The 13,808-nt window shown below is 35.0% G+C and overlaps 1 protein-coding gene across 1 annotated transcript; it reads right to left on the reverse strand.

Moving 5' to 3' along the window:
• Positions 1-10,676: 10,676 nt before the first annotated feature.
• Positions 10,677-12,253, reverse strand: LOC135594979 (WAT1-related protein At5g64700-like). Its single transcript, XM_065085477.1, has 7 exons — positions 12,063-12,253; positions 11,930-11,992; positions 11,712-11,828; positions 11,374-11,629; positions 11,139-11,297; positions 10,887-11,038; positions 10,677-10,805 (listed from the first exon to the last, which is right to left on the reverse strand). The coding sequence occupies exons 1-7, from the start codon at positions 12,233-12,235 to the stop codon at positions 10,700-10,702; spliced, it is 1,026 nt and encodes a 341-aa protein (XP_064941549.1). The 5' UTR covers positions 12,236-12,253; the 3' UTR covers positions 10,677-10,699.
• Positions 12,254-13,808: the final 1,555 nt, after the last annotated feature.

Genomic DNA, 13,808 nt, shown 5'->3' on the forward strand with positions numbered 1-13,808 from the left:
TGTTTGTTCTTCCCTGTCAATGCTTTTATCAGGTTTCTGTTTAAAGTTTGTTGCTCTTTGATGTTGGATTTGGAAGACAATTTTCTCTTCTAGCTCCTCATTATGTCGACGAAAGGGTCTTGCATAATGATATATCGTAATATCTTATTGAATTACCATGCAAAATATTCAAAATGACGTTAAATTCAGAAACACGTGTAGGTTGAACCAGAGAGGTTCTTCTGAGAAGGATACTAGAAAGTCAACAATATCACTGTCTAACAGTTGGTATTAAGGAGGTCAATTTTATGCTTGCTCATTTAAAATGGACAGAAAGTCAAATGATACTTTCTTTTGGCTTATTGAAGGTTATTATTTCTATTGCATTGATTAGATTATACTTTGATGTAGTAGCTTGACCTTTCTTTCAGATTCTTATCTCTCTGAGCTGTCCAAGATTAAGTGCATTCCTTTACATGGTGTTCTTTTACTGGTTTGTGCTCCTCGGTTATAATTTGATAAGGTGATTTCTAACTATTTCTTTATATTATATTATTTTTAGTTTCTGAAATTTGTAATTTCCAATATATATGGTAGCAGGACTTTTGCCCAAATGTATACGATTACATTGCTTGTGACCATTTCGTTTTCACATATGATGGAATTGTTTATAGGGAGAGACAACTAAACAATTTATGTGACTAAGATGGGTCTGGCTAAGTATGTGATAATGTAAAAGCTATGACAAAATACTCTCATATGGGAGGATCTGATTGGATTGTGCAAGTCCAAGAACCACTTCTAATTGACATCAGCTGTGTGAGTTCTTTTCTACTCAGTTATTATGAACAACAGTAATTGTGTGTGCCTGATAAAAACTTGTGACAGCATTTTATTGAAGAAAGAGTTCGACAAAGATGTGGTGAATATCCTTTTTGTCATTTTAAATCTATAACTTTAGTTGTTTTGCATTATCTTTGTCGCAATTTTTTCTTTTATTAGTTTGCTATCGTCGAAGTTATGTAACGGGCGAAAAGGCTTATGCTGAAGGTCATGTGGTTCCTTTGATTGGATCAAATTGTATTCTCTCCCATTGTTCTGCGAGAAAATAATGTGTGTAATTTGTGGCTGATTTAAAGTAATACCTTTGTGGAAGTTTGTTTCAATAATATGCTGTGTGTGCAGCAACAACATAGTGATGATGATCATTGAAACCAAGAGGCTGTAGCTTTGGCATGTTAATCACAGTATTCCATCCTTTTTTATTTCTGCAGGAATTATAATGCTGCAATCAGCTTTAAACCTGAGGAACAACTAACTTCCTTTGGGTAATTGCTCAATCTTTTTACTGTGATATTGGACAAGTCTACAATATGTAAAAGAGGTAAGAGTAGTTCGAAGGGGATGCATCAGACATAGTTACAATGTGTCATCTTCAAATAGAATTGGTGCAGCAGAACATGCATGTTGTCTATGATCTCGCCGGTGGAAGCTATCATTTGAGCCTGCGAATTGTGACCAACTGTAGTGACAATCACCTCCGTCGACCTGTTTTCTCGTTGCTATATCTCATTTGGATGTGTCTGTAGATGGGCTGACAGCCCGCAAGTTCAGCTGACAGTGACGGTGAGCTTTAATAACTCATAGCTTTATCTTCCTTTTAATCTATTCCTAGATTTAATAAGTGAAGTACTATACATGATAAAAAACTACTAACAATGAGACAAAAAATTGTTATAATAATTTAATTTAAAAAAATAAAAAAATAAAGAAAGAGAAAAATACAAGGATAACGTAGAGAGATTTTTCTCAATCATCCAAACAATGTTCTTATATCAAGTTGGATCAGATCTACTGCACCAATTCTTTTGAGATTGTTGCTTGGTTTTAGGTAAAATACTTTAAGATTTATATATTTATTATTCTTATAATGGATTATCTTTTGTTTGTCTTGTAGATTTTACTCTTCATGTTGGAGGGATTTTCTACATAAATCTTGGTGTTTTATTTTATTGTGATTTTCATTTAATTTCGTTATGTGTTATGACTTACTAGTATTCGTTCGTATACAAAAGTTTGTTTCTTTTTTATATCTCATCAACTGGTATCAGAGTAAGGTTTTGGTGATTTAATTTTGTATCAGTAAATTGATGATATGAAAATTAAGAATTAAAGATCTCCTGTATTACAAAGATTTGTATGGATCTTTGTAGGGGGATAATGCAAAGCCCACAACTATAACAGATGATGAGTGAAAGATGTTAGACTGAAAAACAATCAAGTTTATTCGATAGTAGCTCGGTAACAGTGTTTTTCCACCGTGTTCTATTTAAAGTTCTATGTATTATATTCGAAAAAAAATTAGAAGGTCTATATGAAAGAAAAATAACCGACAACAAAGCCTTCTTATCAGAAAACTTGTGAACCTGAAATATAAAGAGGGTGCTTCTATTGTTGAGCATTTGAATGAAATACAGAGTATCACTAATCAGTTCTTTGTCAAAAATTTGAGAGACACCGGTAGTTTCCTTCAGTAATTCTACGCTAGATGGTGTTGTCACCATGAGTCAAATAATAAGTAGTTTGTTGAATGAGGAGTTGAGAAGAAAGAATTCAGTAACATCTCAGAATGATTCATAGGCATTTATCTCAGAGAATAGAGGAAGGTCAAAGTCGAAGGATAGAAACAATTCACGTATGGGTAGACGCAAGTCAAGATCAAGAAAAAATATTATTTGTTATAACTATGGTAAGAAAGGATATTACAAGAACCAATGCAAGCAACTTAAGAGACCAAGAAAAAGAAAAAAGAATGAGAGTCTACAGAGTCAAAAGATAATACCACAACTATAATGCATTGTGGTGATTATTTGATTTTGTCTCCGTCCAGTGATTTTTTTCTTGTATATGTCAGGATCTTTAGTAGGTGATTGACACAAGTGTTTCTTATAATGCTACACCAGTGTTTTTTGTCCCAATGAATTTTTTGCTACATATAGGTTTGAAAATTTTGGTGTTGTCAAGATGGGTAACTATAGCACGACAAACATCATTAACATGGGTGATATCCACATAAAGACCAACCTTAGTTACAAGTTGATGTTTAAGGATGTGAGACATATGGTTGACTTGAGACCGAATTTAATTTTAGTTGAAAGATTAGATGATGAAGACTATGATAGCATATTTAACATAGGGCAATGAAAGCTCGATTCTATTATTGTGGCTAGTGGAAAGAAATGTCAAACTTTATCTAGGTTGCATGTCAAAACTTGTGGTGAGCAGTTAAATACTACAGAGAAAGACTTTAGCATGGAGTTATAGTATAGGCGACTAGGACACATGAGCTAGAAAGGGTTGCAAGCTCTTTCCAAGAGAGAGATATGGACAAACCTCAGAGGTACATATTTGAACCATTGTATTGATTGTTTGGTTGGTAAACAACATAGAGTTTCATTTGAACTATTGTATTGATTGTTTGGTTGGTAAACAATATAGAGTTTCATTTGCTAGTCCTGTTATATCTAGAAAAATACATACTTTAGATCATGTTTATACAAATATATGTGGTCCTTTGAGGACAAAAACTCTTAGTGGATCTGTTAATATTCCCAATATTAGTGGTGCACTTTATTTGTCACTTTTATATATGATTTTTTTAAAAAAGGTTGAACCTATGCTATGAAAACGAAAGATCAGGTTATTAATATCTTCAAAAAGTTTCATGCCAGAGTTGAAAGGGAGATAGAAAGATAATTGAAATACATAAGATCAGATAATGGTGGTGAGTACACAAGATTATTTAATGATTATTTCAGGTCATATGATATCCAACATAAGATTATAGTTCCTGGGACACCTCAACATAATGCTATTGCAGAGACAATGAATCGCACCATCATGAAAAAAATCATATATATGCTTTCACAAGCCAAGTTACCCAAAAAGTTTTGGGATGAGACTTTGAGGATTATAATTGATATGATCAATTTGTCACCATATACAATCCTAGATGGTGATGTTACAAAGCATGTATGGTCAGATAAAGATATTTTCTACAAGCATTTAAGAGTATTTAATTGTCATATATTTGCACGTATTCTAAATAATAAGAGGTCCAAACTAGATAGTAAGACAAAAGAACTTATTTTTATTGGCTACTTACATGATCAGTTTGGTTACAGGCTTTGGGATCCAGAAAAGCAAAAGGTGTTTAGAAGTAGAGATGTGATATTCTTTGATGATCAAACCTTTGAAAATTTGAAGAAGAATGTACTAGCCAAAACTTATGCAGAAGGATTAACATATTGTGATCCAATTACTCCTCTAGTATATTAGGGTGATGAGGGAGATATGTATGAAGATAGTGTAGCGCCCGATATTGATTACTTGCATGACATGTTGAGCAAGAAGAAGTTGAAGAGCAACTTCTTATCGAACCTTAATTGAGAAGATTTTCTAGACAACATCAACCTTCTAAAAGATACCCTACAGATGAGTATGTGATGCTTACTAATGCAAGTGAACTAGAGAGTTACCATGAAGTAGTTGAAAGTAAGTAGAAAAAGAAGTTATTAGTTGCTATACAAGAAGAGATGGATGCTTTTCAAAAGAATCACACTTATGATTTGATGTAATTACCATAGGGAATAAAGGTCTTGAAGAACAAGTGGATTTTTAAGTTGAAGACTCAAGAATATTATTCTCAACCAAAGTACAAAGCTAGATTGATTGTGAAAGAATTTGGTTAAAAGAAAGTATTGACTTTGAAGATATTTTTTCTCCTATTGTTAAAATATCTTCTATCTGTGTTGATCTTGATATTGTTGCTAGCTAGGACTTAGAGGTTGAGTAGTTAGATATAAATATAGCTTTCCTTTATGGTGATTTGGTGGAGAAAATTTATATAGAGCAACTTTGTCTACAAGTTGAGAAAGAGCTTGTATGGGCTGAAGCAAGCTCTAAGACAGTGGTACAGAAAGTTTGATTCATTTATAACTAAAAATGAATACAAAAGAACGACTTCAGATTATTGTATGTACATCAAATGATTTGATGAGAATTTTATTATTCTTTTACTTTATATTGATGACATGCTTACTCTTGGGAAGATATATCTATAATTAACAGTTTGAAGAAGGAATTGAGTGAGTCTTTTGCAATGAAGGACATGAGGCTAGCAAAGCAAATACTGATCGTGCAGATTTTTCGTGATAGAAAAAACAAGAAGATTTGGTTGTTATAGGAGAAATGCATCGAGAAGGTATTGGAAAGGTTTAGTATGAGTAATACAAAGCAAGTTAGTTTTCTTCTTGCAGGTCACTTCAAGTTGTGCTTATAATAGAGCCCGTCAAGTGATGATGAGAAGGAGAAAATGTAATAGGTTCCTTATGCTTCAGCAGTTGGAAGTTTAATATATGCAATGAAATGTATGAGACCAGACATCGCATATGTAGTGTGTGTTACTAGCAGATTTCTTGCAAATCTAAGTAAAGAGCACCGGATAAAGTGGATCTTTAGATATCTCAGAGTGAGTTCTAAGGTTTGTTTAAGCTTTGAAGGTAGACCATTTGTGTTGATAGGCTACACAGATGCAGATATGACAGAGATATTGATACGAGAAAGTCTACATAAGGTTTTATACTTACTTTTACAAGGGAGCTATGTCATGGCAATCCAGATTGCAAAGGTGTATTACTCTCTCTACCACAAAAGCAGAATATATTACTGTTATAGAGCTTTGTAAAGAAATATTATGGATGAAAGAATTCTTACAAGAATTGAGGCTAAAAAAAAAAAAAATATGTGGTGAATTAAGCTAGAGCGTCATCCATTTGTGTAAGAACATAACTTTTCATTCCAAATCAAAACATATAGATATCAAATACCACTCGATTCAAAATGTATTTGAAAGAAGTAGTTGCAGTTTCAAAAAATTTACACAGATTATAACGGAGGAAACATATTAACAAAGACCTTACCAAAAGAAAGACAAGAGATATGCCGACAACTGATTGACATGACTTCACATTGAGTAGTTATGGAACAACCTTCCTTGTGAGATGAAAGAGGAGGTTGATGAGCTGACAGCCCAAAGCCCACCTCCCCTTTAATCTAACTCTAGATCTAATAAGAGGAGTGTGGTGATTGCAAAAATAGGTGAGAAGAAACTATAGCAACAAAGTAGAAAATTGCTACTTGATTCAAAAATGAGGAAAAAAAAGCAAAAAAATAAGAGAATGAAAGAGAAGAAAACAAGCATCACATCTCGGATTTATAAAAAGAATAATAAATCAGTAATTTATAATCCATAATTTACATAATAAACTCCCTTCTTTTCTTTTCATTTGTTTTTGAATTCAAATCATTATCTTTACAATAGTAAATATTCTATTAACTAGAAAAATAACAACATCTTCTTCATAGGGTAATAAGTCTCTTCCACCTAAGTTTCATATCTATTACACAGTAGTAGATTACTCTAAAAATAAATATAAAATAAAAACATATCAACAACAACACATGTTGGTACGAACCTTTGAAAAATTATAAAATAATATTTAATATTCATGAAATATAAATAAATATCAATAATTTAATATAAAAATATATCTATTCATCATGAAACTTATGCATAAGAAAAATGATGATAATTTCTTACATAATAAACAAAATCATGCATTAGTCATATGCAATACATACATAATAACAAAGGTGTACATTACCCGATTGTGCACTCTCCCAACAGCGGATGGAGAGGCATATTACATGGGATGGATTCCTACCAACACGGATGAAGATAATCCATATCGCACTCCCAACAACGGATGAAGTGGTATCCCTCACCCGTCCAAGTGGGGACACGTTCCTCCCAACAACGGATGGAGGAATCGTCTAACTATCACGTCTAACAGCCCGCTAATCCCCAAAGGGAATTGCCATACTTGCCCTCGCCAGGGATACATAAATATCAATGATCATTCATTTACACTCATCCAATCACTCATGCATACATCAAGAAATCAATATGATTAAATATTATGAGATACCATACTTTATGTAAATCTGCTATACTATGTTCATTAGTGTCTCCATATTGTGACGAGCCCGTAGTTCATTTCACAGGTTCACTCCCAATGTGAATTACTAATCTAGTCACATCTAATACTTATCATATCAATATCATAAACATAAGAAAATAAAAAGCCAATAATTATTTTTAAATGATATCTTCCAATAAAACCTTTAAATTCATCAAATGATAAAGGCATGAAATATCAATCTCTCAATATTCCTCAATTAACCAAAACTCTAATTGGAATAACCCAATTAACTTAAATCAAACTCAATTCAATTATGATTTAACAAAACTAATATCAAATCCTTATAGAACCGGTCTGGAATCACCCTAGACTGGTCTAATTTAGATTTGATTGATCTCGATTAGGTCAAATATATTTAAACTAGTCAAGTTAGTCTGGAACCACTCTAAATCGGCTTTTAACTAATTAAATCTATTTGATTTAATCAATTAATGAGCTCAAACCAATAGTGAGGGAGGAATTGGACTATGTCGTATAGTGCTAATTTAAACCGAGCCAACCCACCTAAGTCTTGGACAGGTCATATACACTATATATACCTGTTCCAAGTAATAGGTTGAGTTGAGATATGACAGGCTATATAAAAGGAGCGATGATATGTCTAATGTCAATCGCGTAATTAGACAGGCTTAACTTAATGGATTGGGCTAAGCCTCACTTATAAGTTGGGTTGAGCCTTACCATTGAACTAGGCCATACTTGACTCGCGAGTTGACCCTAGACACATGAGTTGGGGTCGTATTTGACCATATGGATTAGGTCGTACCTAGCCACATGAGCTGGCTCATGCCTAGCCACATGGTTGGGTCGTACCTTACCAAATGGGCTGAGTCATACATGGCCACATGGACTATATTGTACTTGGCCACATGGACTAGATCATTCATAACCACATGGGTTGGGTTATGCTTGGCCACATGGTTGGGTTGTACCTTACCACATGGGCTGGATCATACATGATCACATGAACTAGATTGTACTTAGTCACATGGGTTGGGTCATGCCTGGCCACATGGGTTGAGTCATACCTTGGCACATGGTTGGGTTGTATCTTGCCACATGGGCTAGCTCCTACCCGGCCATATAGGTTGGGTCATGCCAAGTCACATGGGCTAGGTTGTACTTGGTCACATGAGCTAGGTCGTACATGACTACATGTGTTGAGTCGATTCGATATGATTGATCAACTTGAATCAAGTCAGACCCCAATTGACTCTTCTTATCAAATTAGATTTCAACATTTAAAATTATTAAAGAATGACTCAAATTCATTAATTAAAACTTTACATTCAAGATCTTAAATTTAAAATTAATTACATTATAAAAATTCACATAATTTCTTGAAACATTGATATATCTAATTAAATAAATTAGAACTACTATGTTAATCCAAAAATAAGAGTTTTAATAATTAAATTAATATTAAAATTTACTTAAGCTTAAAAGATTAATATAAATCAAATAATCATTCTAACATCATAAATCAATTATTATTATTTATAAATCATGAAATCTCGAAATTAAAACATCATCATTCATTATAAAATTGTAACAATCTCAACATCAAAATTTTAAAACATAAATCAAAGTTAATTAAAAAGAAATGATCCTACCTCTCTTCGATTATCCCTTCCTCGATATCATCTCCCTATGAAGTTCTCTCCTCAATCCTCCTATTGTTAGGTTTGGTGGGGAACGAGGGAAGAGTAGCCTTTTTACCTAGGAGAAGATGATATCTTCCTGAAAGGTAAGTAATAATTTAATTCTTATTTTTAATTTATTTTTATTTATTTATTTCACAAGAGAGAAATATAATATTCATTTCTTATAGTTCACACACGAAAATGGAATGTAAATAATTTATTCCTAAATATCAAATAACTCATTAGAAAATAAATTAATTAATAATTTAATTGATTAGTAGAATTCTTAACTTATCCATGTGATTAAGAAAACTAAATTTAATTATTTTCTTAACTATAGTACATAAATATAGAAGTTAAAAATAAAGTAATATATCATTTATAGTAATTAATTTATGTTAAGGGAGAAATTATCGGTGATTACAATAAGGACAATGCAGAGAGACGGTTATCAATTATCCAGACAATGTTCTCATCTCAGGTTAAATCAGATCTACAATAGATTCTTATGATTACTTGGGGATAATTTGGATATTGTGCATAGTGATAGAATCCTGGTATCCCAATTATTCTTTTGAGATTGTTGCTTGGGTTTTAGATAAAAGACTTTGAGATTTATATATTCATTATTCTTATATATGAGTATCTTTGGTTTGCCTCGTGTTTTTTACCGTTTGGAAGAATTTTTTTCGTAAATCTTGATGTTCTATTTTATTATAATTTTTATTTAATTTTGTCGCGTGTTACCATCTATTAGTACTTGTTTGTATACAAAAGTTTTTTTTTTTTATATCTCATCATGTCTATAACATTGCATGTTTCCTAAATAAACGGTGATTACTTGTGAATCTTTGGTGTATGCAATTATGTCATTAGATTTTTTTTATCTAAAATAAAATAAAATAAAAATAAAAGATGTTAGTATTTTAATCTGAGTGTTAGAGATAATGCTAGCAAGATGTAATATTAACTCGATGAGTCGGCTTAGGAAAGCATGATTACACTACATAGATGTAATACTAATTAGGTTTGTAGGAAACCATAAGATTGACTCCTAAATAAGGTTCGTAGGAAACCTTCGCAGCAGAGAACTCACCCAGCTTCTGTTACTCCACCTGCATCTTGGGAATGGCGGGGGGCCATTGTCACTGGTGTCCCTGCTCGGTGAAGAAAGGTTCTCCTATTGCTTCGCTTCTGATGACACAACCACCGGTCTGCTCTTCGGCTCTTCGGCAAATCCTAGCACACAAGTTGCTTCCACGCCGTTCGTCAACAGCCATTCTCCCCTGTACTACCTCTCCTTACAAGGGATCTCGGTTGGTGCAACCCTCTTACCTACCGACCACAACCTTGGCGCTCAAACCGAACGGGACTGGAGGCTTGGTCATTGATTCCGGCACCACTTTTACCCTGTTGACGGATCCAGCTTACGCGATGTTGATGCAAGCGTTTGTATCTCAGATGGGTCTACCGGTGGTGGCCGTGAGCGGGTATGATATCTGCTTCTCGTTGCCACTGGATCCAAGTGGGGGGATGCTGTCATTTGAACCTGCGAACTGTAGTGATCTCTGAAATCCAACAGCTTTTATTAGCTTGCTAATAAAACCTCTAGCTATTAGCTTGCTCTAATTGTATTATATGATTGGAAGAATTCATCCTCCACCTTTTCTACCAATCATTCGACTCATCTCTCTCTGAAATCCAACAGATAACAATTCTGTTCTGGAAACCTGTTTTCTTATTGCACTTGGTATGCTCATCATCACAATGTTACATTCTTTGTACTTACTATGTATTCATTCAATAGACACATTGTCTTGAATCCTATAAAATGAGTACTAAACAATATATACATATATATATATATATATATATAGTGATAAAAAGAGTCACTGTTACAAGATTTATGATCAGATCCTCACGTATATCATTCTAAAAGTAACATTAAAGTGGTTGCGCATCCCTCTCTTGCAATCAGGTATTTCCATCTTCAATTGAAACCACGCAGGGCATGGTCTCCTTGCTCTTTCCCCATAGAAAACTATACAGGCCTCCCACCATTAGAAGTCCACCTAAAATACTGAAATCCAGGAGTTGACATGACATTAGATTAGCTAAATTAGACACTCAATTTGGGAGAGAGAAGAATTCGATCATCCACCTTCCTAGAGTAATCATCTCCCCTAAGAAAATAGTCGAGCATATCATGGTGAAAACAAGAGACAGTGGTGTGAATATTGCCACAAAAACAGGGCCCTTCTTCTCAACGCACCAGCTCTGCAAGTAGAAAGAAACTCCCGTAACGATGAACCCCTATCAAGCACGACAACAGAGTAGAAGACGGTGGTGAGAACTGCAAATAAGCTTCTTCATCATCATGTGAAGAGATGACTGTGGCGAGAATTGCTATTACAGAGTAGAGAATGGCAAGTAGGCCCATGTCCCAGTGCAACTTCCACTTGGAGCTCTCTCGCTCGAACGCCATGGCCACAAAAAGCGACTGAACCGTGCTGAGGAGGCACTGAAGCGTGGTTAACAGAAGCTTGGAGGGGTACTCCTTCAGCAAAATCCCCTGTCAAGAAAGAGGTGGTTGGCACTGCGCACTTCCGATCTTCTACAGCGAGCAGTTCTCGGGTATCGGTCAGTACCTGGTAGACCAGCCACAAGGACCAGGTGAGGTTGGCACCGATGACGAAGAAGGTTCCTTCGATCCAGGTGGCCTTCGGAGTGTTGACCAGCGCGTGGTCTCGTCGGCCCGCGCTGTGGGCGAAGTGGCTATAGAGGTGCAAAGGGTGGATGCGAGGGCCTCTGTAGAAGGCAATCGCTGCAACACCAGCCAAACAAAGTGTTACTCCCACTGCTTTACCTACTCCTGAGAGGCTCTTTACTTTGATGCTCTCCATCCTGTAGCATATATATATCTATATATTAAGCTTCATCATTAAAATAGAAACATATAATTCAGGAGAATACGAGAGCCACAAACCGGAGGAGTAAGGCCAGAAAGAAGGTAAACACTGGCACTGAGTTCGTAGCTGCCGATGTCACTGATGCTGTAGTATATTTCAAGCCAACGTTGTACATGTTTAAGCTGCAAGTAATCCTAAAACGATCGCAAACCGAGTTAGACCAACAAAAAGGCAACACAAACTCCTCTCTGAGAGATCAGAAATCAGCGGAAACCAACGTCAGTAACGTACACACCCGATCAGCGCGTGCAAGAACATCTTCACAGCCGTCACGAGCTTCAGTGGCGGAGACCTTTCCCTGAAATCAACAGTCAGTTCACAAACCACAGAAGACTTTGCTGTGTGTATTTGGGAACCGATGCGTATACCTCTCGAAGATAACAGCGAGTGGTACCAATATCACACAAGCAGCTGCTTGTCGATAGAAGATGAAGACGAACGTGCTCACACCCTCGACGAAGGCGGCCTTTGACATCACGTAGAAGCCAGTGTACGTCAGCTGTACGAGGACTGCAGCAAGATAGGGTTTCTGCGCATCCATGGAGGCGAAGGATGTGGAAGAGAGGGGAGGGAGAGATGATGGGGATGAGATGAGCCTTCTCCCTCCTTAAATAGAGTGATGGAAGAATGAAACGCCGAACTGTATCAAAAGGAGATGCCATCGTAGGATTTGGACAACCTTTTTGGGGAGCTAATGACATGCTTGCAGAAAACATAGCTTAAAGCCTTCACAAATCATATATATTAGTTCCGTTTAGGATGAAGAAATCATATTAGGGAGAAGGAAACGTGGAGACTATCTTAATCATATTAGGAATGAGAAATCATGATTCTCTCTCAAGTCATATATATTAGTCCTTCATGAGTTTTTGTACTTATTCCTAATTTCTATTATCACCAAAATCTCATAATTTTCTATTTTGTAATATTTGTTTACGTATATTTATCATATATAATGTCATATATAATGCCAATGAACACTATTGCTTCATCATTTATTTTATGATATTAGAGCCACAAGTTCTAAAGAACGTTTCATTGTTGCCCAAAGCTTCCTTTCTTCCTGCTTTAGTATATGATGCTTCTATCAGTGAATCCTCATGGATTGTCATTATCTATTCTTTTAATTTTATAATAAAATATTATTCATTAATGTCATGTCATGGTCTAACTTTTCTGATAAATACTTATCTTTCACAAATAATTAAAGAGGATAAAATTGAGGTTGTTAATCCTAAATATATTTTTTGGATTTCCAAATATCATCATTATCTCTCTTTCCTATCAAACTATTTTTTATATGACATCCACAAAATATTTTTATGAAATTTAGTCAAAGCTTAAAATAATGTATGTCAACTCATCTCATAGTCCTCTCATGATACTCCATAACCATTAAGATATAGTAGATACAATTGCTATGATTGATGCATCTCTTAGTGATAAAAAAATATTATTTTCTATTATTAATTTGTACTCATTACAGTCTAATATTGCTTCATTCACTATCAATTTTGTTAATAAACATGGTTTTGATGACAAACGAAATAATCTAAAAGGATAATATGTCACTCTTTTTCTTGTGAATTCTCGATTGCATTTTAAGAATTCAGAGAACAATGGATGAGCAAAAACATAGGATCTTAGTAAGGGATGTCTACCTAATCAATATTGTGGTACCTTCTTATTTTCCATATTTATCATGTCACATGTACTTTTGCACTCATCTTGCTGTCAGTGAGGAATTCCTTGTGGCTTCGAACACTGTCTTGGCCCACACAGGCACTGACGTTACCAGTTGATCGCCATGTACGTACTCGAAACCCTAAAGAAGACCAAGGAACACCATCTTGGTGGAAGAAGAAAGAAAGCAAATTACCAAGCGAGGAGCATCGACAGCAAGTATCTTCGTGGGACATGACATCAGCTGACTCTGCCACTAATTTGGGCAGCGCAGCTCCAAACTCTTCTCTTTCAGAGCTCTAATTACAGTGACAATGACCTCAAACATGTGAATTTGAATCTTCTTCCTGTTGGAATTTAAAGAACGCCAAACACCTTAAAATGCTCATCGCAATCGAAGATTCTGCATTTGATCCATCATTATCTTCTCC

The sequence above is a fragment of the Musa acuminata genome, chromosome BXJ1-10 (genome assembly GCF_036884655.1).
Source record: "Musa acuminata AAA Group cultivar baxijiao chromosome BXJ1-10, Cavendish_Baxijiao_AAA, whole genome shotgun sequence".
NCBI classification, from domain to species: Eukaryota; Viridiplantae; Streptophyta; class Magnoliopsida; order Zingiberales; family Musaceae; genus Musa; species Musa acuminata.